The following is a 25,609-nucleotide window of genomic DNA, read 5'->3' as shown; positions in this document are numbered from 1 at the left end:
TCGAGCAGAACACCAATCCAGTCTCTTTCACCATTCTTACAGGATGTTGCCAAACCCATATGAGAAAACAATCATGTGAATACTCTACCTGCCTTCCTTTTGAGCTTTCTTTTGAATATTTAAAAGCAGAAGCTGAATCTCTTGCCGAAGCATGTCCTTGATGGCAGGAGCCTCTGGTAGGACTGCATGTGACACTTGTGATCGAGAGACCGTCAGTCTGGTTGCTCTCGTCAATCGCCATATTTCCAATAAAGTAGTGACCTAAAATGAAGACCGATGTTAAAAGCTAAAAACAAATAAAGGCATTCATGCAGTAATTAAATAGAGAATAATAATAAGCCAAGACGATGGCATATCAACACATAACCTGAGGTATGCTTCCAGTTCGTAACATATCAACCTGAGGTACACGGCATCATAAGTCAGAGGAATTTAGAGGGGAGCCGTTTTTGTTAAAAGCATGATCTGATTTGTATACTGTAAGACTCAGACAAGGGAACATTATTCTGTGTGGTAGATCATTATGTCGATTTATTCTATTATTCTAAGTTTGATGTTGGAGCAATGGCACATTCAGTAGATTTCCGTGATCACATGGATGATCCAAAAGTGATATTGCCTTTTGTTGTAAATTGTAATCTCATCCAACGGTTACATATAAATCAACATGATTAGCAATCATCGACCAAGCCCAAAACAAGGTCAAGTCATGAAACTGTTCATACACAGCCAACTGTTACATACACTGGCAAATCTCCCACCGATTTTCTCACAGCAAATTATGTTGTTTTATATGCAAAGGAACATGATACCATGCAATAAATTACTTTGCCGCTGAAGAAAACTATATTCCTTTCAGAAAACTCTGCTAAGCAAAGTTTCATTGTTGGATCAGAGAGTCAACTAGATTAAATAATAAGTTTCTGATAGCACTTAGCATTAAATAACTGGCTTTGTTCCTCTTATTTAAAGCATAATGGGTATAGTTATTCTGGCTACTGTGCCAGTAAGATACTGTGGTTCCCAACATTTATATGCCATAGCACACCTCTATACTACAAACAAATTTTGAGGGGCACCTCCTATTTTCTCTGTCTTCTTCTGTGACTGGGAATTAAATTTTTAATTTCTCACTGTCCTCTCTCGTGTTTTTTTAACCTCTCCCTGTCACTTTCACTTCTGGGGTTTTTACATCCTTTTTGAGTTTTTGCTTTTTGTGCATGCGCGATGGGACCTTTGACTTAAACTCCAATTGGTCATGCGCATGGGCCTGACCAACATAAAAAATCTAAACCCTACAGCTCTTTCCCAACTGGTGCATGTGCGGGAGGCCCAATATTTGTCAGGTCTTGGAGATGCCCACCACAGAGCTGAATATGAGAGTCAGCTTTTGGTTAATGCCACGAATTTTGAATCATTTTGAACCTTTTTTTCACGGCACACCAGTGTGGCACACTGATTGGAAACCACTGAAAGAGGATGTAGGCATCTGAGAGCCCTCCAACTCAATTGGACAAAGGCAACATGGGGTGGAGTGGAGGGGATCCACCTTCACAAATCATTAAAAGTGGCCATATATGTTCGAAAGGCCATGAATAGTCCAAATGAAGCACTCAAGGTGAATTTCCAGAAGAACAATATTGGAAGCTGGGAATTTGTGTTAAACTTGTATGGAACCTTGGTTGGGCCACAAACAAAGAGTACTGTGAACAGTTCTGGTCGCTATAATGTAAGAAGTTCTGGCAAAAGTACAGAAGTTATTTGCAAGGATGATAACAAAGCTGAAAGATTATCAAAGAATCACAGTATTTTTATACGGCGCAGAACGAGGTCATTTGGCACATTTCCAAACGGGCATCACGTAATGCCATTCCCCATACTCCTGCACATTGTTTCTATTCAATGTCCTCGTGAATGCCTTGATGGAACCTACCTCTACCACAATTCCAGGCAGTGCATTCTAGACCCGAACCACTCGATGTATGAAACCAATCAGGAAAAGCTAGGGCTCTCTAGAAATGAGAAAGTTAATGGGTGACTGTGTACAAAGCTTCAAAATGATGAAAGGATTTGATAGGATAGATGTACAGAAGATGCTTCTATTAGTGGCATTCCAACTCAGACTGTTTGATCATTTCCACCTAAATTCAGCATTTAAAAATTTTTTTTAAAAAATACCTTATTTGCCTTTCATACAAGGTGATGTAGTAGCTAGGAACACAGATTTACACTTGTGAGTTTGCAGCTGCTTATGCTAGATATGATTCCATGTTGATTGCCAGAAGTGCTGCTGTGGATAATCAGGCAGAAACCTAATTGCTAATACACAATGGAATGGTGAGCTTGAGGCCATCAGTTTATTTTAGTTTTGTAGAGAACACTCGATCACACCTGTTCTATTAACATGGGCCTGAATTTCACATGTCAGGCGTGCAAGGTCAACCGGGCCAGAAGTAGCCATAATTTCCACATTCAGCTGTAAACTTTGAAACAATGCAATTTCATGCTGGCCGGCCAGTGTGAAACACAGGCCCCCACCCTGGAGAAGGTAGCCGACAGGGGCGGGAGTGTTGTGGGTGGTAGATCAAATGGAAACCTGGGCCGGGATTCTCCCCTACCCGGCGGGGCGGGAGATCCCAGCGTGTCAGAGTGGCGTGAACCACTCCGGCGTCGGGCCGTCCCGCACCTTTAGGGGCTAGGCCTGCGCCAGACTGGTTTCCACTCCGCCGGCTGGCGTGAACAGCCTTTGGCGCCATGCCAGCCGGGGCCGAAAGGATTTCGCCGGCCGGCGTAAGTCCGCGCATGCGCCGGAGCGCCAACGGCTGCTGACGTCATACCGACGCATGCGCAGGGGAGGGGGTCTCTTCCGCCCCCGCCATGGTGAAGGCCATAGCGGGGGCGGAAGAAAAATAGTGCTCCCACGGTACAGGCCCGGCCGCTGATCGGTGGGCCCCGATCGCGGGCCAGGCCACCGTGGGGGCACCCCCCGGGTCAGATCACCCCGCGCCCCCCCCCCCCCACCCCAGGACCCTGGAGGACGCCCGCGCCGCCAATCCCGCCGGTATCAGAGGTGGTTTAAAGCATGCCGGTGGGAACGGCCTGTCAGCGGTGGGACTTCCGCCCATTGCGGGCCGGAGAATCGCCGCGGGCGGCCAGCCGACCGGTGCGGCGCAATTCCCGCCCCCGCCAAATCTCGGGGCAGCGGTAGCATTGTGGATAGCACAATCACTTCACAGCTCCAGGGTCCCAGGTACGATTCCGGCTTTGGTAACTGTCTGTGCGGGAATCTGCACATCCTCCCCGTGTGTGCGTGGGTTTCCTCCGGGTGCTCCGGTTTCCTCCCACAGTCCAAAGATGTGCAGGTTAGGCGGATTGGCCGTGATAAATTGCCCTTAGTGTCCAACATTGCCCTTAGTGTTGGGTGGAGTTACTGGATTATGGGGATAGGGTGGAGGTGTTAACCTTGGGTAGCGTGCTCTTTCCAGGAGCCTGTGCAGACTTGATGGGCCGAATGGCCTCCTTCTGCACTTTAAATTCTGTAAATTTCCAGAGCTGGCGCAGGGAGTTGTGTTGTCCGAATATAAGCTACCGTTATGGCACCAGCACCCACTCGACATGCCAGGTGGGAGGGCAATGCGGGAGGGCAATGCGGGTTGGCACTTTGCCCCGCTTCTCAGATGAGAGACTATGCCCTCTATTGGAGGCAGTGAGTGCCGTCCTGATGCCACGGGATGAGAAGAGGAGGCCATCCTCCCAAACAAAGTCGGCCTGGGCAGAGGTGGCAGCCCAGGTCAGTGGGTATTACGTGGTGTGATCCACCTGGATTCAGTGCCAAAAAATGTTTAATGATCTTCCACACTTGGCAAGGGTGAGTACCGATTTGGCACGATACTGTACGGGGAAGTATTGAAGGATGACTATCCTTCACGGCATGCCGAGGTACACGATTCAGAGTAACAGAAGGCACATATACCGCTGACGCTGGGAGATCAGACTGGTAACCCAGGCTGCATATAAGGGTCAGGTGTGCAAATATGATGAGCAAGCACTTAAACCTCATCAATAGGCTTTAGTTGATCGGCTGAGATGATATTGCACTGTGGGGAAGACACAGCACATTCACATTCGGAGCTGGCGGAGGAAGAGAGGTGCTAGGTCATCAGCTGTTGGTGGACAGCTGGAGACTAGGACTAAACTGAATCTGAGGCAGCTGATGAAGCTCTGAGTCATTTATCAGGTGGCAGATGCTGAATGCCCAGCAGGAAGATCTGGTGGAGCTCCTTCAGGGCCTGCGTACCATGGTCTCTGTCACGGAGGCATCCATGAGCAGCTTGAGCACTGTATTCATCCTGACCACCGAGCGCACAGTCTCGTCCATTGAGAGAGTGGCAACACTTCTAGAGAGGCAGCTCCAGAAGCAGAATCCGGAGTTCCTGGTATTGTGCTCCAACCTGCAATCCCACACACTAGCAGGGACTTCAAGAGGTCACTGCCAGGGTGAGAGATGGATGAGACACTTAGCCTCTCTGCTGGATGCCCATCTATCAGTGGTGAGCAGGGAGATGCAGATTTTCCTCATGCTGGCCAACAAGCTGACTATTGTCTCTATGGAATCGTCTTACGGTGCTCCGAACGAGGGCAGGAGCTCCTCCGCCCCTCTGGCAGTTACCGTGGCCCTAGAAATAGTGGATGCATTGGTGGTCAGCTTCTAACATTCTATAGACTCTGGAACAGTTCCTACAAATAAGAGGGCCACTAATGTAAACCCACTATCTAAAAAGGGAGGTAAAGGGAAAACAGGGAATTATAGAGCAGTCAAGCCCAACATCTGAAGTGGGGAAAATGCCAGAGTCCATTACAAAAGATTTAATAGCAAAGCACTTGGAAAACAGAGATAAAATCGCATAGAGTCAATATAAATTTACAAAAGGGAAATCACGTTTGACAAATCTATTCTTTGAGGATGTAACTGTAGCACAGTGGGTAGTACCGTTGCTTCACCGCACCAAGGACCCAGGTTCAATTCGTGGCTTGGGTCACTGTCTGTGCGGAGTCTGTATGTTCTCCCTGTGTCTGCATGGGTTTCCTCTGGGTGCTCCGGTTTCCTCGCACAAGTCCCGAAAGACGTGCTATTCGGTGAATTGGACATTCTAAATTCTCACTCAGTGTATCCGAACAGGAGCCGGAATGTGGTGATTAGGGGCTTTTCACAGTAACTTCATGTGGTGATCTACCACTCTATATATATGTGTGTGCTTGCATTAGGGGATGTACGACAGTACCTGTATTACAGGTTTTCCGGTAAGCCCCTGCCGGCTAGCTCCGCCCGCATGGAGCAGTATAAATATTCATAAGTTTTCCTGAGATGCCATTCTACAGCTGCAGCCGGAGGAATAGCATCTCACTGTAATAAAGCCTCACTTGTACCGATTCGAGTCTTTGTGTGCAATTGTTAGCGCCACACTTCATTGCAGTGATAATGTAAGCCAATTTGTGACACTAATAAAGATTATTATTAGTAATAGCAGTAGTAGAGTTGACGAGGGGGAGTTAGTAGATGTGGTTTATTTGGACTTTCAGAAGGCTTCCGACAAAATACCACATCAGAGATTAGCATGTAAAATTAAAGCGCATGGGATTGGGAGGTAGTGTATTGAAATGGATAGAAAACTGGTTGACAGACAGGAAGCAAAGAGTAGGAATAAACAAGTCATTTTCCATGTGGGGTCCGTAACACAGAAAACAGTGGAGGCCAAAACATTGTGGGCCGGATTCTCCATTCCTGAGACTAAGGGCGCAATTCTCTAGTCGTGTTCCGCTCAAGTGAGAGCACAACCTGGCTGGCGAATTCCGGGAGAGCCCTCCAGCTGGTCTCCTGACAGCCTCCGCGCCTCACAGCATGTACCCAAGTCTCACGAGATGTCGGCGTCGGAACTCCGCCCAAATGGGGCGGAACCAAATGAAGGTCGTAAACCTAATTAAGACCTACCTTCCCGGGATCCACAGGCCTCCCTTGACTCTCCAGCCCCACAGGGAGGCTGCAGCCGGGTGCCGTTCTGCACTGATTCACTCAAACCTGGACCAGGCAAAACTCCACCCGGGGGTCTTCCGGGTGGTCAGGTTAAATGCCGGGTGGCTCCCTAGCCCTCCTGGACGTGGGTACCATGGCACAGCCCAGCTAGCGTACTGGTACTGCCACCCTGGCACTGCAAAGATGCCCAAATGGCACTGTCAAGGTGGCTGGAGCACTGTCAGGGTGCCAGTGCAAGGGTGCCCGAGTATCAGGGTGGCACTGCCAAGGGCTACATGGTGAAGGGGGGCCATGCCCATGAAATGAGGATGAAGGGGGGGGGGGGATTAAAGGGTGGGGGTGTGCAGGGAAGGTAAGTAGGGGCCTCCAGGAGATTGGGGGAGGTGATGGGTGGAAAGGAGTGCTGTAAGGAGGGGGGGGGGGCAGAAGGGTAGGGGACATCATGGACCCTATTAGCGGGATGTCCTCACTTGGGGGGTGTGGGGTAATGCCCATGTGTGTGGGGTGTGACATTGGTCAATGGTGGGGGTTGTGGGGAGTTGTGGGGAATCTTCCCCCCCCCCCCACCCCCACAATCAGAGTGGCAATCATGCGTCTCGTCTTGCAGGAGTTTCTGGTGATGCCGCAGGCTCTTCTGGTGTCCCCCGACCCAACCACAATGACAACCACAAGTGGAGAACAGCGATGGTGAGGACACAGGCACAGTACCAAGGACGTCCCCTGGTCACGCCCCCCCTTCAGCCCCATCAGTCTGCATGTCCCACCTCCTCTCTCTCCCTCATCAGCCACGGCGCCTGTTTCCCAATTTTTAAAATCACAAGTGAACCTTGTGGTTGGGAATTCCCCTCGGCAGAGGTGGAGGATTGCAGAATTTCCGGGTCAGGCCTGCTAATGATATGTGAACGGCGCTTACTGTACATGCGGAGTGGAATGCATTGCCTTCGCTGTCGAGGCCCTGGAGAATTGCAATCTGGCATGAACCCGGTGCCTGCCACGATTGTGGCGTCAAGACCGATTCTCCGCCCAATCGCCTTTCTTAATTTCAGCGTCGGCAGATGGAGAATCCCGCCCCATATGTTTTGCGTTTGATAACTCATTCGCTGGTGGAGGCAGATTTTTACAAATAAAGGGGAAGATAGGATGATCTTGTGAGAGAAGGGATGCAATGATTTATTTTTCTTTTGGAAAAACATCAAACAAAACAATTCACTGCAGAAAGAAAAACAGGCAATGCAGATCAAAATGTAACGTTAGAGCACTTCAGGAAAGCCCCGGACAAATTATACTCTGTGAATGAAACTATAAAGAACATAACTTGGCGTGTATTTTGTCTTAAATCAACAAGAAACTTTGTGACAACAACGGAAGGAGCAGAACCCTATTTTCCCACTCTTTCCCTCCTATCAATACCTCTACACGTTCTCCCCTTTATCTCTCTCACTTCTCTCCTCTACCCACCCCACACCCCTCCACTCAGCCTCCACACACGCTCCTCTTCTGCCTTTCCCTGCAAATCTAATGTGTGTGAAAAAATACATTGATCTCATACAAAACCTTTCATTCAATAACTCCTATTAGTTGTAGTATAGAGATAAATATATCTCCGTCAATCCAACATTTACCGATGTGGTCAGAACAATGTGTGTCGATACTTTTCCGATCCTTCCAAATTATATACAAGACAGCAGTTTTAAAAAAGTACTTTGTTGAGGATTTAAACCAATAAAATATATTTGGAGGAAAACTTATTTCTTGGGACTTTGATTCAAGTCCAACCCAGACAAAAATAACTCAGTTTAAAAAGCTCCGAATGGTAAAGGCTGGGTCAACTGCAAGTAAAATTCCAGAAAGAGAAATCTGATGAAGTGTCCAACAGGAATGGAAACTTACATCCATCCCAAGGACGGATGTTTACTCAAACTTTACAGATCATCAGAGCATTCCGGATACATCAAGAGAACAGCTCCCAGTTTCAAATTATACTTCTAATGCTTAAAAAGACCATAAAACGTTCACTGACATCCAGATTGTACTCTACTTATGTGAAAATATCTGTAACTTAAAACATTTTGGCAACAATACATTTTTAAGACATCATAACCTTGACACTTTATGTTCAGCTTTAAGTTCACTTCAGACATGTCAAACTCTCTATTTAAAATAGGAACAGAATAACAAACAGGGTAGGCCTTTCAACAACTCATCCTGAGGTCCCTATTCAATTACATTACCGCTTATCTGCCATTGTTTCATATTTCTTGATATCCTAAAAAACCTGATATACTAAAAGCCAACTTTCTCTTATTTTTGCTTCGCGTTTCCTTTTTAATTACTGACCTGGTGTATTGTTTTTCCAATTAGTATGAACAATTTGCATTTATATAGTGCCTTTATATAGTGCAGCACGGTAGCATTGTGGATAGCACAATTGCTTCACAGCTCCAGGGTCCCAGGTTCGATTCCGGCTTGGGTTACTGTCTGTGTGGAGTTTGAACGTTCTCCCCGTGTGTGCGTGGATTTCCTCCGGGTGCTCCGGTTTCCTCCCACAGTCCAAAGATGTGCAGGTTAGGTGGCTTGGCCATGCTAACTTGCCTTTAGTGTCCAGAATTGCCCTTGGTGTTGGGTGGGGTTACTGGGTTATGGGGATAGGGTGGAGGTGTTGTTCTTGGGTAGGGTGCTCTTTCCAAGAGCCGGTGCAGACACGATGGGCCGAATGGCCTCCTTCTGCACGGTAAATTCTATGATTAACATAGACAGCATCCCATGGTGCGTCACAGCGACAAAGAATGGGATTTTCAAATTCCCACCCAAAGTCAACTAACCTTTTGCCAGTCTATCAAATTTTCTGTCCCGCCGGCGACAATTCCTGGAGTGGGTGGGACCAGAAGACTCCGCCCATAATCAAACATGCAAGAAAAAAAATAAGGAGATATTCGGAGGTGTGACGAGCTACTTGGCCAAAAAAGGTGGGTTTTAAAGGATGAGAGGGAGGGGGAGAAATGGAGAAGCTCAAGGAGGGCAGTCAAAAGAATGAGAATGAAACAACTTCATGTCTGTCCACCAATGACAGGGTAAAGGGAAAAAGAGGTCAAAGTTTGAGAAACAGTTCTTGAGATGTTGTACAGTCGAAGCTAGATGTAAAGATAGGGCTAGGCAAGTTCTTTAAGGGATTTAAACACAAGGACAAGAACAGTAGGTTGGCGAGGTTGGGAGTAGGGTGACAAGGAGGACAGGGGTGATTGAAGAGTGGGTCTTGGGGTGAGATAGGGTGGGGTAGCAGAGTTTTCGATCAGCTGAAGGCTGCCCAAGGTTTAAATGGGCAAAATCATAGCTCATCCCAAAGTGAATAACAGACAAAGGAGGCAAAGGAGGAGTGAACAAGTAAAGCTGTGTCGTTAATATGCTGCTCTTGCCAGGCTGCCGGTCATGGCTGAATGCGTCCATTCCGAATCCCAGTGAAATATCAGACCTGGAAGATTTACAATTGACATGATCTTTATTTCATTCTTTTACAGGGTGTGGACAGTGCTGGCTAGGCCAGCATATGTTGCCCCATCTCTAACTGCCTTTGAGAAGGTGGTAATGGTGAGCTGCCTTTTGAGCCACTGCTTTTAGCATGGCCAATCCACCTAACCAGCACATCTTTTGGATTGTGGGGGTGACACCCACGCAGACATGGAGAGAATGTGCAAACTCCACATGGACAGTTACCCAGGGCTGGGTTTCGAACTCAGGTCCTCAGCACCGCAATCCCAGTGCTAACCACTGCGCCACATGCTGCCCTCGAGTTCCAAAATTTTGACTCAGTGATATAAGTTCCAAATCAGGTTTTGTTTCTGGTGCTCGGTTTCATTCTTGAGCTTTTCTGTAGCTATTTTCAGCCAGTTCAGAGGGCAGTTAAGTGTCAACCCCATTGCTGTGGTCTGGCCAGACCGCTTAAGAACAGCAGACTTTCACCCCAAGGGAGATTAGCCAAACAGGTTTTTATGACAATTGTCTCAGGGATACTATTACCATTAATACCAGATTTATGAATTGAATTCAAACTCCACCATCTGCCATGGTGGGATGTGAACTCGTGTTCCCAGAACATTAGCGTGGGTCTCAGAATTACTAATCCAGTGACATTACCACAACGGCGGTGCCTCCCAGCATCCAGCAGCTGCAAGAGAAATGCCGCAAACAAAGCAGGCCTTCATTTATCTTCAACCGTGTGAGCAGAGGCGATATATTTAAACTGTTGGAGAAAAGTGGCTGGCCACTGAGGCGGCTTAATGTGACCTCTTTCCATGACAACATGAGGGGTAAAGTCAGCTCTGAGGAGGCAATACCGGTACCCTCTGTAGTAGAGTCAAACAGGGGTGTTTTCTGGCACCCACAGTCTTTGGTATATTCTTCACTCTGTTGCAGTCACAGAGGGTGTCTTCGTACACACCAGAACTGGGGGAAAGCTGTTCAGCCTTTGTCACCCAAGATCCAAGTCAAGGCTATGCCAAGTTCTCATCAAAGAGTTGCTCCACGCTGACTATGCCACATTAATATCCCTTACTGTAGAACACTCGCTCACGACTGTGAAGCGTTTGGTTTACCCATTAATCACCATCAGGAAGACAGGTGTCAACATACAAGTAAAAGCTGGCAGCATGTCTTGAGATAGTATCACCAAGGGGCAGTGGATAGAGGATTAGAGTGCATGCCAAGGGTGCATTGTTGAGAAATTCCAGAGGTTAAGGTGTGCAGGCAGCATGAGAAGCAATTGTTGCAGATACTTTGGCTGTGATAGGCAAGAATTGATTCGAAGTCACAAAGTTAGGCTTTGACTGTGTGATGGTGTAAAACAAGTGACACTGAATCAGCAGCCTGGTTTACATTACTCTCAATAATTTGTTTCCATTTTTTGAGAAAAGTGTAAAACAAGTCACTCATTCACCTGTTCTACAATATTGCACAAAGTCAAAATCTACTCAAAGGCATCTACAAGGTAGTAAGGCAAAGCAGCAGGGACGTTCAAGTGTTTTATTAACATCGTACCCCAAGGCTGTGGTTTCAATTGGAAACATACTCCTATGTGCATCATTATACACATACGTATAGAATTAGTTACAATACAAATGATAAATTGATGCCCAAATATTAGAGGAAAAGAAACATTTAAAAAATCACTTAATACTTAGTGTCCCAATTATTTTGCAAGTAGAATTAATTGTACTATAAATACAGCTAATTTAAAAATAATCATGCGCATCTGCCTTCCAAACTGGAGTAAATCTCACAGCTTGCTAGTGCTGCTTACTCAGTGTGAGCTTTGTGTTACTGTCTGTTTTACCTTGTGTCGAATGGAAATGTTCCAGTTGTGTCAAATAGAGTACTGGTGGGGGTGATGTGGTGGCATAGGCAGGTGGGGAAATGAAAGTTGGAGGAGAGGGATGTTTACTGTTTGTGTGAAAGGCAATAGTTAACCGAGCTCAGGTCAAACAGCATTTTGTTTAATGAATGCATGAACTAAACGTGGTGATCTTTGTGAGGGGTTTCCAGGATGGAAGGCGTAGCAATCATAAAGATACACAAAGGTCTTTTGAAGAACTAAACTAATTTTATTAACACTACTAAATTTGAGTTTGACACTTATTCTGAATGGCAAACATACATGTAAGAATTAAACTACGATCACTAACACTATCTCCATCTACTAATTATAACTATTATATCTTAACTAACTCTGCAATACACTATGAATCTTATCTTCTTCAGCTTCAGTCTAATATCCTCCCCTTAGCTTAAGAGTCAGTGCAATTTATAGTACTGCCCCTTCGGTCCCTCTAGTGGCTAGGTTTAACATAATATTAACTCTTCACATGCTGTACATTTGTATAATGTCACACTAAACTTTAATCTTTTTTTCACAGCAGCCTCTCTTTTTTCCAGCCAATATCGGTAATATGGGGCACTGATAAGTGTCTGTACATATCACGATGAGTCATACAATCCTCTTACAAATTTCTCTTCCTTGCTGGCCAGTCTGGGTCCTATTCCCAAACCTTTCCCAATGCTGGTCTGAACCACCTACCAAAAGTTAGAAATCTCTGTAAGAAGTCTTACAACATCAGGTTAAAGTCCAACATGTTTGCTTCAAACACTAGCTTTCGGAGCACTGCTCATTCACCTGAGGAAGGAGCAGTGCTCCGAAAGCTAGTGTTTGAAACAAACATGTTGGACTTTAACCTGGTGTTGTAAGACTTCTTACTGTGCTCAAAGTCCAACGCCGGCATCTCCACATTATAAATCTCCAGCACAGAGATGATGCCCCTATTCTTCTAAAGAAGCACCTGATTGTGAACTACTGCCCCTACACAGTAAAATGCTACTAAAAAGGTGCAACCATCACAAACTCTCAAATTTTCTTAAGACAAAACACTTTTACTGATTTTTTTAATAGGCTGCTTTATACTGGCTGCATTTTTTAAAAAGCGTGTGTTGATCAAGGCAAGGAACTTTAGTGTTATAAATGGACCATAGTCCCGTCACAAATATGGAACATCGGTACAAAGTGAATCTCCTATGCTACCCCAATGATCAGTCTCACTCGCAATACCAGAAGAGGTTCCATGATGTAGTTTGAGGGAGGGGTGAGAGTTGAGAGTGGGGGGGAGGGGCAGTTTTGAGAGTAGGGGGTGGGGGGAAAGAGTGTTGAGAGTGGGAGGGAGGGGAGTGAGTTGAGAGTAGGGGAGGGGTGAGAGTAGGGGAGGGGTGAGAGTGGGGGAGGAGAGAGAGTTGAGAGGGGAGGGATTTGAGAGTGGATGAGGGGAAAGTTGACAGAATGCGGGAGGGAGGAGTGAGTTGAGAATGTAAGGGGCTGGGGAGGGAGTTGAGGGAGTGGGGCTAAGAAGTTGCAAAATAATTTTGAAGGTTCTGGAGTCAATGATGATCGGCTTGGGGACCCCGATTTAAGATGCAATAATTAATAGAACATTTGTAATGTGAGATTGTCCCAGTCTTTTCTGATCATTTGAGTTTAATTTCATCAAATTATGCAGATGATGTTTTGACCAACAAAATAATTGAAGCCAAATCTCAATCAGGAGTGAGATGTGTATTTAATATGTCTTGCTCTTAGGAGAAAGCAAACACAGCTACAGGGTATTTGGAAGGGGCTGCCTCTTTCTTCCTTGCTGACAAATGAAAGTTGTGCCCACACCATGAGGACCTGTCACCGCCACTCGGCTTCTCGAACTAACCTTTGCCCCGATTGATCCCCAGGACAGGCAACTGAGAGAGAATTCCCCCACCCTCTCAGTTTTACCAAAACCCCTCATTTTTTTGATAACTTAGATTTGATGGTGCAATGTTATAAAAATCTACACCAAGCTGCCCCTCCTTCTTATAAACACATGAACAATATTACAAACCCCCAGATGTGCAGATGGATTAAATTCATGGGCAGCAAATGGGAGGCTGGCTCCTGCAGGTTGCACAATGACCAGCCAGAGTTTCACTGTTGAACATGGCAGGAGTTGTAGTTTTATCAAAATGGCCCATGGCAAAGCCTAATATCATCTCCATCGTGGCCATTGCTGCCTTGGAGGAGACGGAGTTCGAGACTCCAATTGCTCATCTTGTGACAGTACTAGAAGTTTCAATCATGGTTTGGAAACCCCTGTTCTTTACTGCGACGGGCAATAATCATGTTTATCAGCAAGCAGGTTCACAAAATAACCAAATTTTCCTGCCTTGAATGGGATGTCTGCTCTTCCCACATTTCTATGAGCACAGCTAAGTTTCAAGGACTTGTCAAGCAGGAGACCATGGCCATAAATGATAATAATAATTTTTTTATTGTCACGAGTAGGCTTACATCACAGCATTCTGATATTCCAAAACACTTTATAATTGAACTTGAATCAATCAAGCTAGTTGTGTTTCTATAAAGTCAGTAAACCTCCATGGATACCTCTCTTCATTCGTCAGCTCAGATAGTTTTACATCTATATGTGTTCTGTGACTGAACAGTACAAGAGTCACCTACATTTCCTCAATGACATTAGCCAACTCACTGTACAAAAGCTATATAATTGACAGGAGCAGACCAAACATTTTAAACAGCTCAAAATCCAAGCGATGCTAAGAGTTCACTCAGAGAGCTCAATAGGACTCTTGAAACGTTTTATTGTACTTTTCAAAAGTAAAATGGAGTTTTGGCCCCGTTCACTTCTTTCAGATTTCATTACTGTACAATTAAGTTTCAAATTCTAACTTCTCAACTTATCAGATGGTGCTTACATATTTGCCTTCTCTTCACCCCAAAGTAATTTCCCCTCATAAATAACACATATTTCATGTGGTTTTCATTACAGAGTTTATTCCATTATGTACACTATATTTTTTATTATTGCTTTACACCAGGTCTTCACTAAAACTATTGTTTCAGTCTGGATTATTGTCAGACTTTTAGAGGAAAAGATCACTGGTAAAGTAACTGGAAGAGACAGATGGAGAGAAGCCATTAGGCTCGGTCAATATCTTTGTCGTAGATCTATGTCTACCTCCCCACCATTTCCTTAACCCATAATCTAACCAGAAATGCACAAGATTGCTTCTTGAATCCATTTAAACTGCAGTCATCAGTAACTTTACATGAAATAATTATAATATCAGGACAAACGAGCTTGAAACACAATATAGCATGGGGGGAGAAATAATCAAGGAATGAGAATATATCCTGAATGATAAAGAACTGAAGAGTGTGGAAGAACATAATATGAAGGGATTGAAGTACGTGACTGTGAGCTCAGGTAGCTGTAACAAAGAATAAAAATATTCTGTCTAACTCAAAAGAATCAATTAACAATTACGAATAGGGTGCGGAGAGAGATTACGAGACACTTCTTGACAAAAGGGTTGCAGGAACATAAAATTCTTTGTCACGATGGGTGACTGAGGGAAAAATAAATATTTTGGAGAGAGAAAGATGCAAAGCTATGAATAGAGGAGAGGGCAGTGAGACTAGTTTTTGATTGCACTGGCATAGCAAATCAAACTGCCTCCTCCTGTGATGAAAAGATCTGTGGCACTATGACCTTTTTCTTTTCTTTTTTCTATTTTTTTAAACGGCGCTCCCGGAAGTTGGTCTAAAAGCTACTTCAGACCTACTCACCCGGGATACACTCGATTCTCCGGGCTCCCCAGGGAGGCCGTAGCCAGGTGCCGTTCACATTCTCAGTGACTTCCTTCCCTACTCCCGGAATTCTTAGTTTTTGAATTTGTGCCCCTAGCATTTGGTAAAGAGGCAGGTTTGAAGAAGGACAGAAAAGGAGGGGAGGGAGGATTATGTAGCCTGGGTGGCTGAAGGCACAGCCATCAAGGGTGGAGCACAGAATGGGCGGCCCACAAGAGACCAACAATATCAAAAAAAATTACATTGAGCATTTAACGCAATGAAACATTCTGAGGTGCTGCACGAGAGCATTATAAAACATAGTTTGACAGCAAGACACTAAAGGAGATATTGGTCTGTATTTACATCGAGTTGGGTTGACTAGGAAGCCCTTTAAAAATAGGCAGGCAGGTCCCAATACTGGGATTCCTAACCCCATTCCCGGGGGTTTTCAGGAGTGCCTTCAATAGGTGCAGGCTGGTTCCTGTCAGAAGCCCGTACCTGGCACTCTCGACCTGACTGGCACCAAGGCAGGGATAGCAACGTCTGACTCCCTTGCAATTTTCAAGGAGTCGGGCAAAGTTTTCAGGAGTTGTGATTCATGACACCTCAGGGAGGACATGAACACAAGTCTGCATGAGGGGATCTTTTAAAACCGCCCCCCTCTACCAAGCCTTGTCCTCCAACCCAAACCCTCAGGCCCCTCATGCCCCCTGTGCCAAGCTCTGCCTTTCCCCCTCCACTATGTTCTCTCATTCAAAGTCCTGGCATTCCATGCCATCGACTCATTGTACACTTTCTAGAACCAATGAAGTGTATAGTGGTATACACAAAAAAAGGTTTGAAAAAGTATAATCCGTTGATAACTTTCTCCTTTTTATAAAAAGTATATTAATTGAGATTTTACATTTTACAGAATAACACAACAAAGTTAAAAAATAATACATTGCCATAAGCAACGGGAGAAAAAACTGACAGCTTAAATTGCACGAGTACAGAATGGAACAGGAGAATGACGTCACAACTGGCTCAATACATTTATTAAAAAAACTAGATACTCATAAAGCACCACCATAGACTGAGGGAAAAACAGGGTAGGATCATGAAAAATGACCAAATGGCAAAATGGTGCACCCCCTCCCATGCCGCACAATGCCGAAATCAACACGAGATCAGGATAAATTTCCTGTGCCATGATCAGGCATGCACCAAAATACATGCCCCTCAACTCCAGCTGTGCCAACTGCATCAAGAACTCATCACAGCCTTCTCTTTCACAGTATCACAGAATTTACAGTGCAGAAGGAGGCCATTCAGCCCATCGAGTCTGCACCAGCCTTAGAAAGAGCACCCTACCTAAGCCCGCACCTACCCCTATCCCCACACCATCTCCATAACCCCACCTTACCTTACTTGGACACTAAGGGCAATTTAGTTTAGCCAATCCACCTAACGCTGCACATCTTTGGACTGTGGGAGGAAACCGGAGCACCTGAAGGAAACCCACGCAGACACTGGGGGAACGTGCAGACTCCGCACAGACAGTGACCCAAGCCGGGAATCGAACCTGGGACCCTGGTGCTGTGACGCCATTGTGCTAACCACTATGCTACCATGCTGCCCGCCAGAATCTGGATACTCTCTGGATACCGGACCTACTGCACCCACGTAAGAACCAAGAGCGGATGCTCCTACACCCTTACAAAAACAAAAGAAAATATAAGAAAACACCAGATCTTATTTTTTCTTTTTTTAATACATTTAGTGTACCCAATTAATTTTTCCAATTAAGGGGCAATTTAGCATGGCCAATCCATGTACATTGCACATCTTTGGGTTGTGGGGGCAAAACCCATGCAAACACGGGAAGAATGTACAAACTCCACACAGATTGTGACCCAGGGCCAGGATCGAACCTGGAACCTCAGTGCCGTGAGGCGACAGTGCTAGCCACTGCGCCGCCGTGCTGCCCTGAAACACCAGATCTAAGGGGGTTGCATACGTACCACACAACGCAACTAAACCCCCAAAACAGGCCCAGGACAAAACCAAATTCATTCCATGCAATTGTTAAGAGAGGACTGGCAACAACATCATGTCCAGATCAAGGTCAATCTTTAGGGCCTCCCAAGATGCAAAAGAAAGAAAATCAGAGTGAAAAAAACTAACAGAATTATCCCATCAGGTGATAACACCCACCAGTGAAGAGGAAAACTGGCCACTCAATCAACAGGGAGGTGACCCACCCCCAGGGGAATAACAGGATATCTACCAAGAGAGGCAAAGAAGCAAGCCCAGCCTCCAATGAAGACCCCTAACATCCTCGAAAAGGGAGCAAAAGGATAATAGCCACAGCACCAGGCCTGGCTAAGCCCAGCACTAATGGACATACAAGAACCTCTTTCCCCAGGACCTCCAGCACACCCCAAAAACGTGTACCCCCACAGAGCCTGTACTTTTCCAACCCAATCCAGGGCAACGCACCATTAGAGGATGATTACTTCAGTCCCAGCCAACGGCGAGGGGGGCAAGTGCGAGAAGAAGAACCGTCAAGCCACACAACATTCAGACACCCTGGGAGGGATCGGGATCAACAACCCAACCACCAGAATAGCTCAAGAGGAGCAAAGAGAAAGACCCAAGTGAAGGAATGGAAAAATGTAACCTCAAGGAGGGGTCATAAGGAACTCAGTCTTTCCCAGGATATATACTCTGCCAAGGCCAAAGAAGGATGATGACATGGATTCTTAATTCAAAGAACATTAAAAAATATATATAAATCCAGAAGAAAAACCAAAATGGATTAGCTCTAACAGGAGGGCTAGCCTCAATCTCTGAGGACTGAACTAATCCTACCAACCATAACCAGATACCCTGCACTCTGCCCGGCTCCACTTGTCCCCAATAATGAAAGAGTGGGGGGGGTGGTGACAAAATAAAAAACTCCCCTCCCCCAACCACAAGGATTAAAAGACAAAATAACCAGAAGGAGGAAGACTATGTACAAATCTCACTTCCCATAATTGACTCCAAATTATTTTGCTTGAACAGGATAATAAACGACACAGGCCTTCATGCTGATATTTCGCACTCCCCTACAGGAAAAAAATTGAGAATAGGACAATATAGGACCAATAGTCGGTGGGCCCTACTGAACCCCAGCCTCAAAGACAGGATACATTGTGCTCCATCGAATCTGATGCACCCGGTCTCCAATTCAAGATTACCAAAGGATGGTAGCCAATTCTTGAACTTTCCAACTTTCGCCAGGGACCTAGGCTCAAGGGAACCCATCAGGATAAATGACACACCATGCAGTAGGATTCTGATGACACAAAGGTAGCCCCTAACCAGGGACAGTGCTCTTTCGCATGCAAGAACGTTCTTATGCACATGCACTACTTTTCTAAAAGGTTACCCACAATCCTTCAAAATGAGCTCTAATTACCTGCATAGCAGAGGCAAAATTCTCAGCCAAGACAACATCATCCAGATGCACACTGCACCGTCAAGGCACGAGCCTGCTCAGCAGCAACTGCGCCACAGCAAGTGGGACGCACCCCAGCCTACTCCGACCGCCACAAATAAACTAGGATGTTAACATTTTATCTCCACTCTTCCTAGCAAAAAAAACAATCAGGAACAAAGCACAACCTGGAAAAATAAAGCATGGAATGTGCACCAGGATGAAATGAAGGATTAAACCCGAGCTGAGCCGGAGATTGCAAAAAGCAACTGCTCCTGCGCTCATATCACAAGATCCCCCCCTTTCTCCTATGCTTGAAAAGAAATGTCTGGATCAAGCTATTAAAAGTGTTAATAATCCTGGCCCTTTGAAGTTTCAAAAATTACAAACTACAAACCCTTGAAACCACTTAACTTGTGTCAACAAACATTATGAAATGGGCTACAAAGATCAACGACAATGAGCTGTCAATCAAACAATGTTTGTTTCTGGGACAAGAACACCTGTATAAGGCTTGACAGGGTAGGTGCTGGGAATCTAGTCTACCAGTTGGAAAGTCTAAAACTAAGGGGCTCATAGGATAAGGGGCCAGCCACTTAAGATTGAGATGAGGAGAAACCTCTTCACACAGAGATTGGAACCGTTGAAATTTGCTACCCCAAGGAGGTTTGGTTACTCAATCATTGAGTGTATTCAACACAGGTCAAGAGGTGCTTTCCGTTAAGGGAATGAGGCGATATGGAAAAAGGGTGAAAAAGTGGAATGAGGTAGATGATCAGCCATGATTTAATGAATAGCACAGCAGGCTCATGTTTGATGGTCATGTGGACTACTCGTCCTATTTCTTATGCTCCTGTAAAAATATGAACACATATATATAAACAGGTATTTAAATCAGGAGTGATTTTCCTCAATCAAGTCCTAATTACACAAGTCTAAAGAGAAAATGTGCAATCATTTGCCAGCTTTTCAGTAAAATAAGCAAGCAATCTTCATCATGTCAATTATCAGTGTACTTACATCCTGTGCAATTACAATATTTAACTTCAATCTCACAAAAGGCAGAAATGCCTCCATAGCATGTTATTTAGATTACAAAAAGGTAAAGCAATGCAGGAAAGAAGTCATTAAGCTACTGTAAACCACAAATGCCGCAAGGAATGAACTATTCCAAACTCTCTCGCTTTTCTAGGATATGTTCCAGGGGTTGCTGAATTAGAATAAAGCTTTAAAAAGTAAGATCACAGCAGTTGATCATTTTAACTTGTCCGCAGTGGTGGGGGAGAAAGGGGCACGTGTTAAACTGAATACAATTTTGCTCCTGTTGGAGGAAACACTCCTTCCTGAAAATGGACAGGAAAGGTTCCAGAGCCTGGTGAAATCAGCCAGCTCCAAGCATGTCCACCAATATTAACAGGGGAATGATGGGGGGGGGGGGGGGCAAGATGTGTGTCAAGAGCTACAATTCTGTCACATAGAATTTATTCACAAAAGCTGGGACTTCACTAGCCTTTTCCATCTGATTGTCACAGTGCACTATGCATACTGGAGCAATTGGGATATTGTACAACTTTACTAGTCCAGTGACCACTACGCCACCGCCTCAAAGCTAGGTTCCAGATTGAAGGGTAACCCTATGGGATGAAATGCACTGCAGGCATTCCTAATGTTAAGCAAAACCAATTTTGACTAAGTTCAGTGATTATTTTTCTGAATTTTGCAATTATTTGTGTATGGAAATATTCTGTCTAGCTGCATAAACCGAGCTGCATGCAGAAAAACGAAAGAGGTTTGACTGTTCAATTTTCTCCTGGTGACTTATTCATTTCAAATTCACTTGGATTTAGTTAACTGGACATTTGTTGGGTAACCTAACAGCCAAGTGGTTATTTCAGCAAATTATGACATTTCTTTCCTTGACAAATAAGCAGCACTTCAGGAGTGGTGCTGCCTCGGAGGCCACATTTTCAGATATAACACTTAGGATGAGTGGGACGATACTGAAGTGAGTCAAACACAGTTACATCAATTTTACACTTTCCCTTACTCTGAAGGAAGGGAACCTCAATTGTAAACCATCTAAACGGGTGGAAAATTAATTTGCGTGTTCCCTCAGGTGAGCTGGTCAGTAACCCGAAGTTGTACATTTAAAATCATCAGCAAGGAGGGAAGGTGAGGAGAACGCTTTCTACTCAGGGTTGCTGGGATCCAGAATGCCCGACCTGAAGAGGTGGTGGAAGCCGATTCCATACATGATTTGAAAAAGGGCGTCGCACAGGGACTTGAAGATGAAAAACAGGGTTACTGTCAAAAAGCAGGTCTGCCTGACTAAGTCGCCTTGTTCTCTCAAAGAGCCAGCATTCAGGCCTAATGATCTCCTGCTTCTGAGTATTTGACAATCCGACAAAGATTGCCACTCTGAGGAATTACGGACCTACATCTGAAATACCTGATCAGTCAAACTCGTTGTTCCCCCCAGTGTTAAGGCACTGATAGATAGAACTGATCTTCCTCACCTCAGAATGCAGGTCCAGGCTGAGGTCCACTGCAGTTGCTCCCAGAATTTCCCTAATTTCATTTCTCTCACTTGGAGGAACATATTCCTCTATTAGCTTCCATAGTGATGAAGGTTGCTCATAGTTATCAGGAAGGCTATTGTCTCCTGCCTCATGGTTCGGATTCATAGCTCGGTGCCAAATCCAGAGGCATTAGAATTCGGAGAGGATTGTTCCCTTTGAAAATTCAGTAAAACTCTCCAATTGTTTTCCTTTGTAGATTCTCTGTGAGAAATAATCAGAGGGATACACAATTCAATATTAGCCAATGTACTGATGGATATCCTGGCAACTTCTGCTCAAAAGGTTGTTCAGAGGTAGTGGAGGGAGGAAGCGGCAGGGGAAGAGTGGGGCCTGAGTGGGGGTCGGGGGGGGGGGGGGGGGGGGGGGGGGGGGGGTTATAATAGGGTAAATATAAGGGTGTGTCAAGAAGTGGGTTAACCCAAGAGAGAAGGTTTATTAAGCTGAGAGAGAAGCTTTTACATTGCAATTGCATTCATGTTGTTTATTAATTTGAATTGTGAGGCAGCCTCCAATCATCTCAACTGATTATCACTTGTTATGTTGACAGAAAACAGAACCATTCAATTTACATTTTAACACTTGTCAGAGCCACACAATTCACACAGAGAGCCATACCTCATATCCAACTCCCCACAATGCTAAACCTCAGGTGTATAGCTCACAGCGCTGCTAAATGTTAAATTATCCAAAACCTACTCATGAACAATTTTGACAGGATAATAGACAAGGTTAAGCAATTCAATTCCCAAAACACCAGAAACAATCACAATATATTAAAAATTACATTGATGATTGCAATTGAAGCTCGTGAAATAGGAGAGCCAGTGTCAAATTGGATAAAAATTTAAGTACAGAAAACGATGAGTCGTGGTGGTTTGTTTGTTACTTTCCCGACTGGAAGAAAGGCATTGGAGTTCCCCGAGGTCAGTACTCGGCCACTGTTTTATTGATATATATTTATAAATGACTTGAATCTTGGAATACAGAGTAAAAATTTTAAAATTACCAATGATTCCAAACTTGGAGTGGCAAACAGTCAGAATGATACGAATGACCTCCAACATTTCACAAGATAGGTTCGGAGAACAGGTGGGCAAGTGGTGAATGGAATTCAATGTGGAAAAGTCTACAGTGATGCATTTTTGTAGAAGGGATAGAGAGGCAACATGGATTAAATGGCACAGTTCCAAAGAGTGTGCAAGAATAGAGGAACCTAGGTGTTCGACTGTGGAAGGTCACAAGATATATTAAGAGAGGGGTCAGAAATATATAGAGGCATTGAATAAAACAGCAGAGAAGTTATGCTGAATCTTTATAAAGCACTGGTTAAGCCGCAGCTGGAGTAATGCATCCAGTGCCCGTCATGTTTTAGGAAGGATGTGAGGAACCTTGAAAGATGACAGGAGAAATTTGGCAGGAATATTCCAGGCATTTGAAGATGGGAGTTTAGTTAAAAGGCCAAGTTGGAAAAACTGGCATTATTCTCCTTGGAGCAAAGGGCGATTTGACAGAAGTATCAAAGATGACAGGTTTACACACTGTAGACAAGGAAAAACTGTTCCCATCGGTAACAGGACTAGGGTGCAGATTTTAGGTTTTGGGCAAGAGATGCAGGGAGATTTCTTTTAGTGTATGGAGTGGTAATGACCAGGAACTTGCTGTCCACTGTTATGGGAGCGGTGTTTTCAGAACCCCAAAATGTATCATGGAGATCAACCAACCACCCCCTTTAATGTATTGTTGCTTTTGAAGCACACGGCTTGGTTTCCAGGTATGGTATTACAATTATGGACACGTGGGTTTTTAACACAAAACAATGTTTATTCCATGAATTCAACTTAACCTTTTTAAATAAACATTGGATCATTTACCACCCCTTACTTCAAAGATAACCCCGAAAATAATACAACATTAAATAATCCCTCAAAATGTTCCTTCAAAGCTCTAAAAGACTTAACACCTTTAAACAGAAACACATCAGGTTAAATCACCCAAATGATTCAGAGATAGTCTTTCATAGAAGAGATCACAGCAGATCCAGCTCACTGCAAACACAGACACACCCAAGCTCTTTTCCTCAAAACTGGCTTTTCCTTTCAAACAGCTCACAGCAAACCAGCCAGGCACTTTTCAGCTGCTCTCTCAAACTGAAACTAAAAGCAGAAGTGAGCTCAGTCCCCCCCCACCCTCTGACATTACTTCAGTAATATGAGCTGCTCCATTTCTTAAAGGTACATTGCTTAAACATCCATTTCTTAAAGGTACTCTCACATGGCACCACCCCCAAGAAAAAGACGGTTTCATTTTTCACTTTTGTACCATCCACTAAGAAATGTACACAGTAAATATACTTTTTCATTTCACAAAAAAAACAACACACGCAAACAGGCATAATAATAAAGTCCATCTTTTCCGTTCTTCTTCCTCCAACCAAAATCCTTCCATTCATTACATTCGTGACAAAACATCGGCTATCACATTTTCTCGTCCTGCCACATGTTCTATTTTTAAATGAAATGGCTGTAACAATAAACTCCAGCGAAACAGCCTTGCATTGTTATTCCGGAATCGCTCCAAAAACGTCACAGGATTATGATCAGTATACATAATGGTGTCAGATGGATTGCTGGTCACATAAATGTGAAAATGTTGCAAAGCCAGCACCAAACTCAAAGTCTCCTTCTCAATCGCCAATACTTTTTCTGGTGAGAATTCAATTTCTTTGAAAAATAACCAACAGGCCGTTCTAGCCCTTTGTCGTAGTCTTGTAGAAGCACCACACCTACGCCCACATCACTCGCATCAACAGCCACTTTGAATGGTTTGGTATAATTTGGGATGACTAACACAGGAGCAGTGGTTAACACAGCCTTCAGGCCGTCAAATGCCTGTTGACACTCCACTGTCCACTGGAATTTGTTACGCTTCTTGAGCATCAATGGAGCAACCCGCACTGCTAACATTTGATACAAATTTCCAGTAAAATCCACTTATACCAAGGAACCGCATTATTTCCAGTCGTGTCGAGGGTATCGGAAACTCCACAATAACTTTTGTCTTCACATCCCATGGAACCATTCGACCCTGTCTGATTGTATGGCCAAAGAAAGTGACTTGGGCTTTTCCAAATTCACTTTTGGCTAGGTTTATCACCAAACCCGCCTCCTGAAGTCATCAAATAACTCCCTCAGATGTTTTTAATGTTCTTTTCATGTCTGGAAGTTGGAAATAAAAGCAGATTGTCCCACTTTCTGAATGCAATCCTTCAAAAGTGCGATAGGATAAGAGTCCATTCTTGTAACTGCATTCACCTTTCGATAGTCCACACACAACCGTTGGGTACCATCTGGTTTAGGCACCATCACTATGGGTGAGCTCCATCGGCTGCAACCCACTTCAATTATGCCATTTTTCAGCATACTCTCAATCTCTCTGTTAACCTGTGTCAATTTTAAAGGATTAAGTCGATATGGATGTTGTTTGATAGAAACAGCATTTCCCACATCTACATCATGTATAGCCATTTTAATACTTTCCAATTTATCTCTACAAACTTGCCCATGTGATATCAATAACTCTTTCAGGTCAGTTCATTTTTCCTCTGGAAGGTAACTTAACAATTCATCCCAATTTTTAAGAACATCCACATTTTCCAATTTAATTTGAGGTATGTCAAATTCACAGTCATCTGGATTTGGTTAGTCACTTTGAGTTAGAATCATTAAAACTTCCTTTTTCTCTCCTTCCCTTTCAAAGTACCTTTTAAGCATATTCACATGACACACTCGGTGAGTCTTCCTTCTATCTAGTGTTTTTACCACATAATTCACCTCACTTAATTTCCTTTCAATCTGATACAGTCCACAAAACCTAGCTTTTAAAGGCTCACCTACCACTGGTAACAACACTAAAACTTTATCCCCACTGACAAAACAACAAACTTTGGATTTCTTGTCCGCTACCCGTTTCATCACATTTTGTGCAACTTTCAAATGTTGTCTAGCCAATTCACCTGCTCTATTTAATCGTTCCCTAAAATTTGACACGTAATCCAATAGTGTAATTTCCGATTTCTCACCCACCAATTTTTCCTTAATCAATTTAAGTGGTCCTCTTACGTCATGACCAAAAATTAGTTCAAAAGGACTATATTTGGTAGACTCATTAGGTGCATCCCTAATTGCAAATAATACGAATGGAATTCCTTTATCCCAATCCTCTGGATAATCTTGACAATACGCCCTCAACAGTGTCTTTAATGTCTGATGCCACCTTTCTAACGCTCCCTGCGATTCTGGATGATACGCAGTTGATTTAAATTGTTTTATTCCTGAGCTATCCATAACTTCTTTGAATAACTTTGAAATTAAAATTTGATCCTT

The 25,609-nt window shown here is 44.2% G+C and overlaps 1 protein-coding gene across 4 annotated transcripts in view; it reads right to left on the bottom strand.

The window, feature by feature from the left end:
- Positions 1-25,609, bottom strand: part of ccdc24 (coiled-coil domain containing 24) — a 143,142-nt gene that overhangs the window by 97,419 nt on the left and 20,114 nt on the right. For 2 of the 4 annotated variants that reach the window (XM_038794109.1, XM_038794110.1), the window contains exons 2-3: positions 21,165-21,428; positions 89-261 (exon numbers count right to left, since the gene is read on the bottom strand). In XM_038794109.1, coding sequence (XP_038650037.1) covers positions 89-261; positions 21,165-21,332 — 341 coding nt within the window. In that variant the 5' untranslated portion in view covers positions 21,333-21,428. Of the gene's footprint in view, positions 1-88; positions 262-21,164; positions 21,429-25,609 lie in introns of those variants that run through there. The other 2 variants (XM_038794111.1, XM_038794112.1) reach the window with 2 other exon arrangements.

The sequence above is a fragment of the Scyliorhinus canicula genome, chromosome 4 (assembly GCF_902713615.1).
Source record: "Scyliorhinus canicula chromosome 4, sScyCan1.1, whole genome shotgun sequence".
NCBI lineage: Eukaryota > Metazoa > Chordata > Chondrichthyes > Carcharhiniformes > Scyliorhinidae > Scyliorhinus > Scyliorhinus canicula.
The sequence above is the reverse complement of the archived record's forward strand: the minus strand, read 5'-3'. Positions and strand labels throughout refer to the sequence as shown.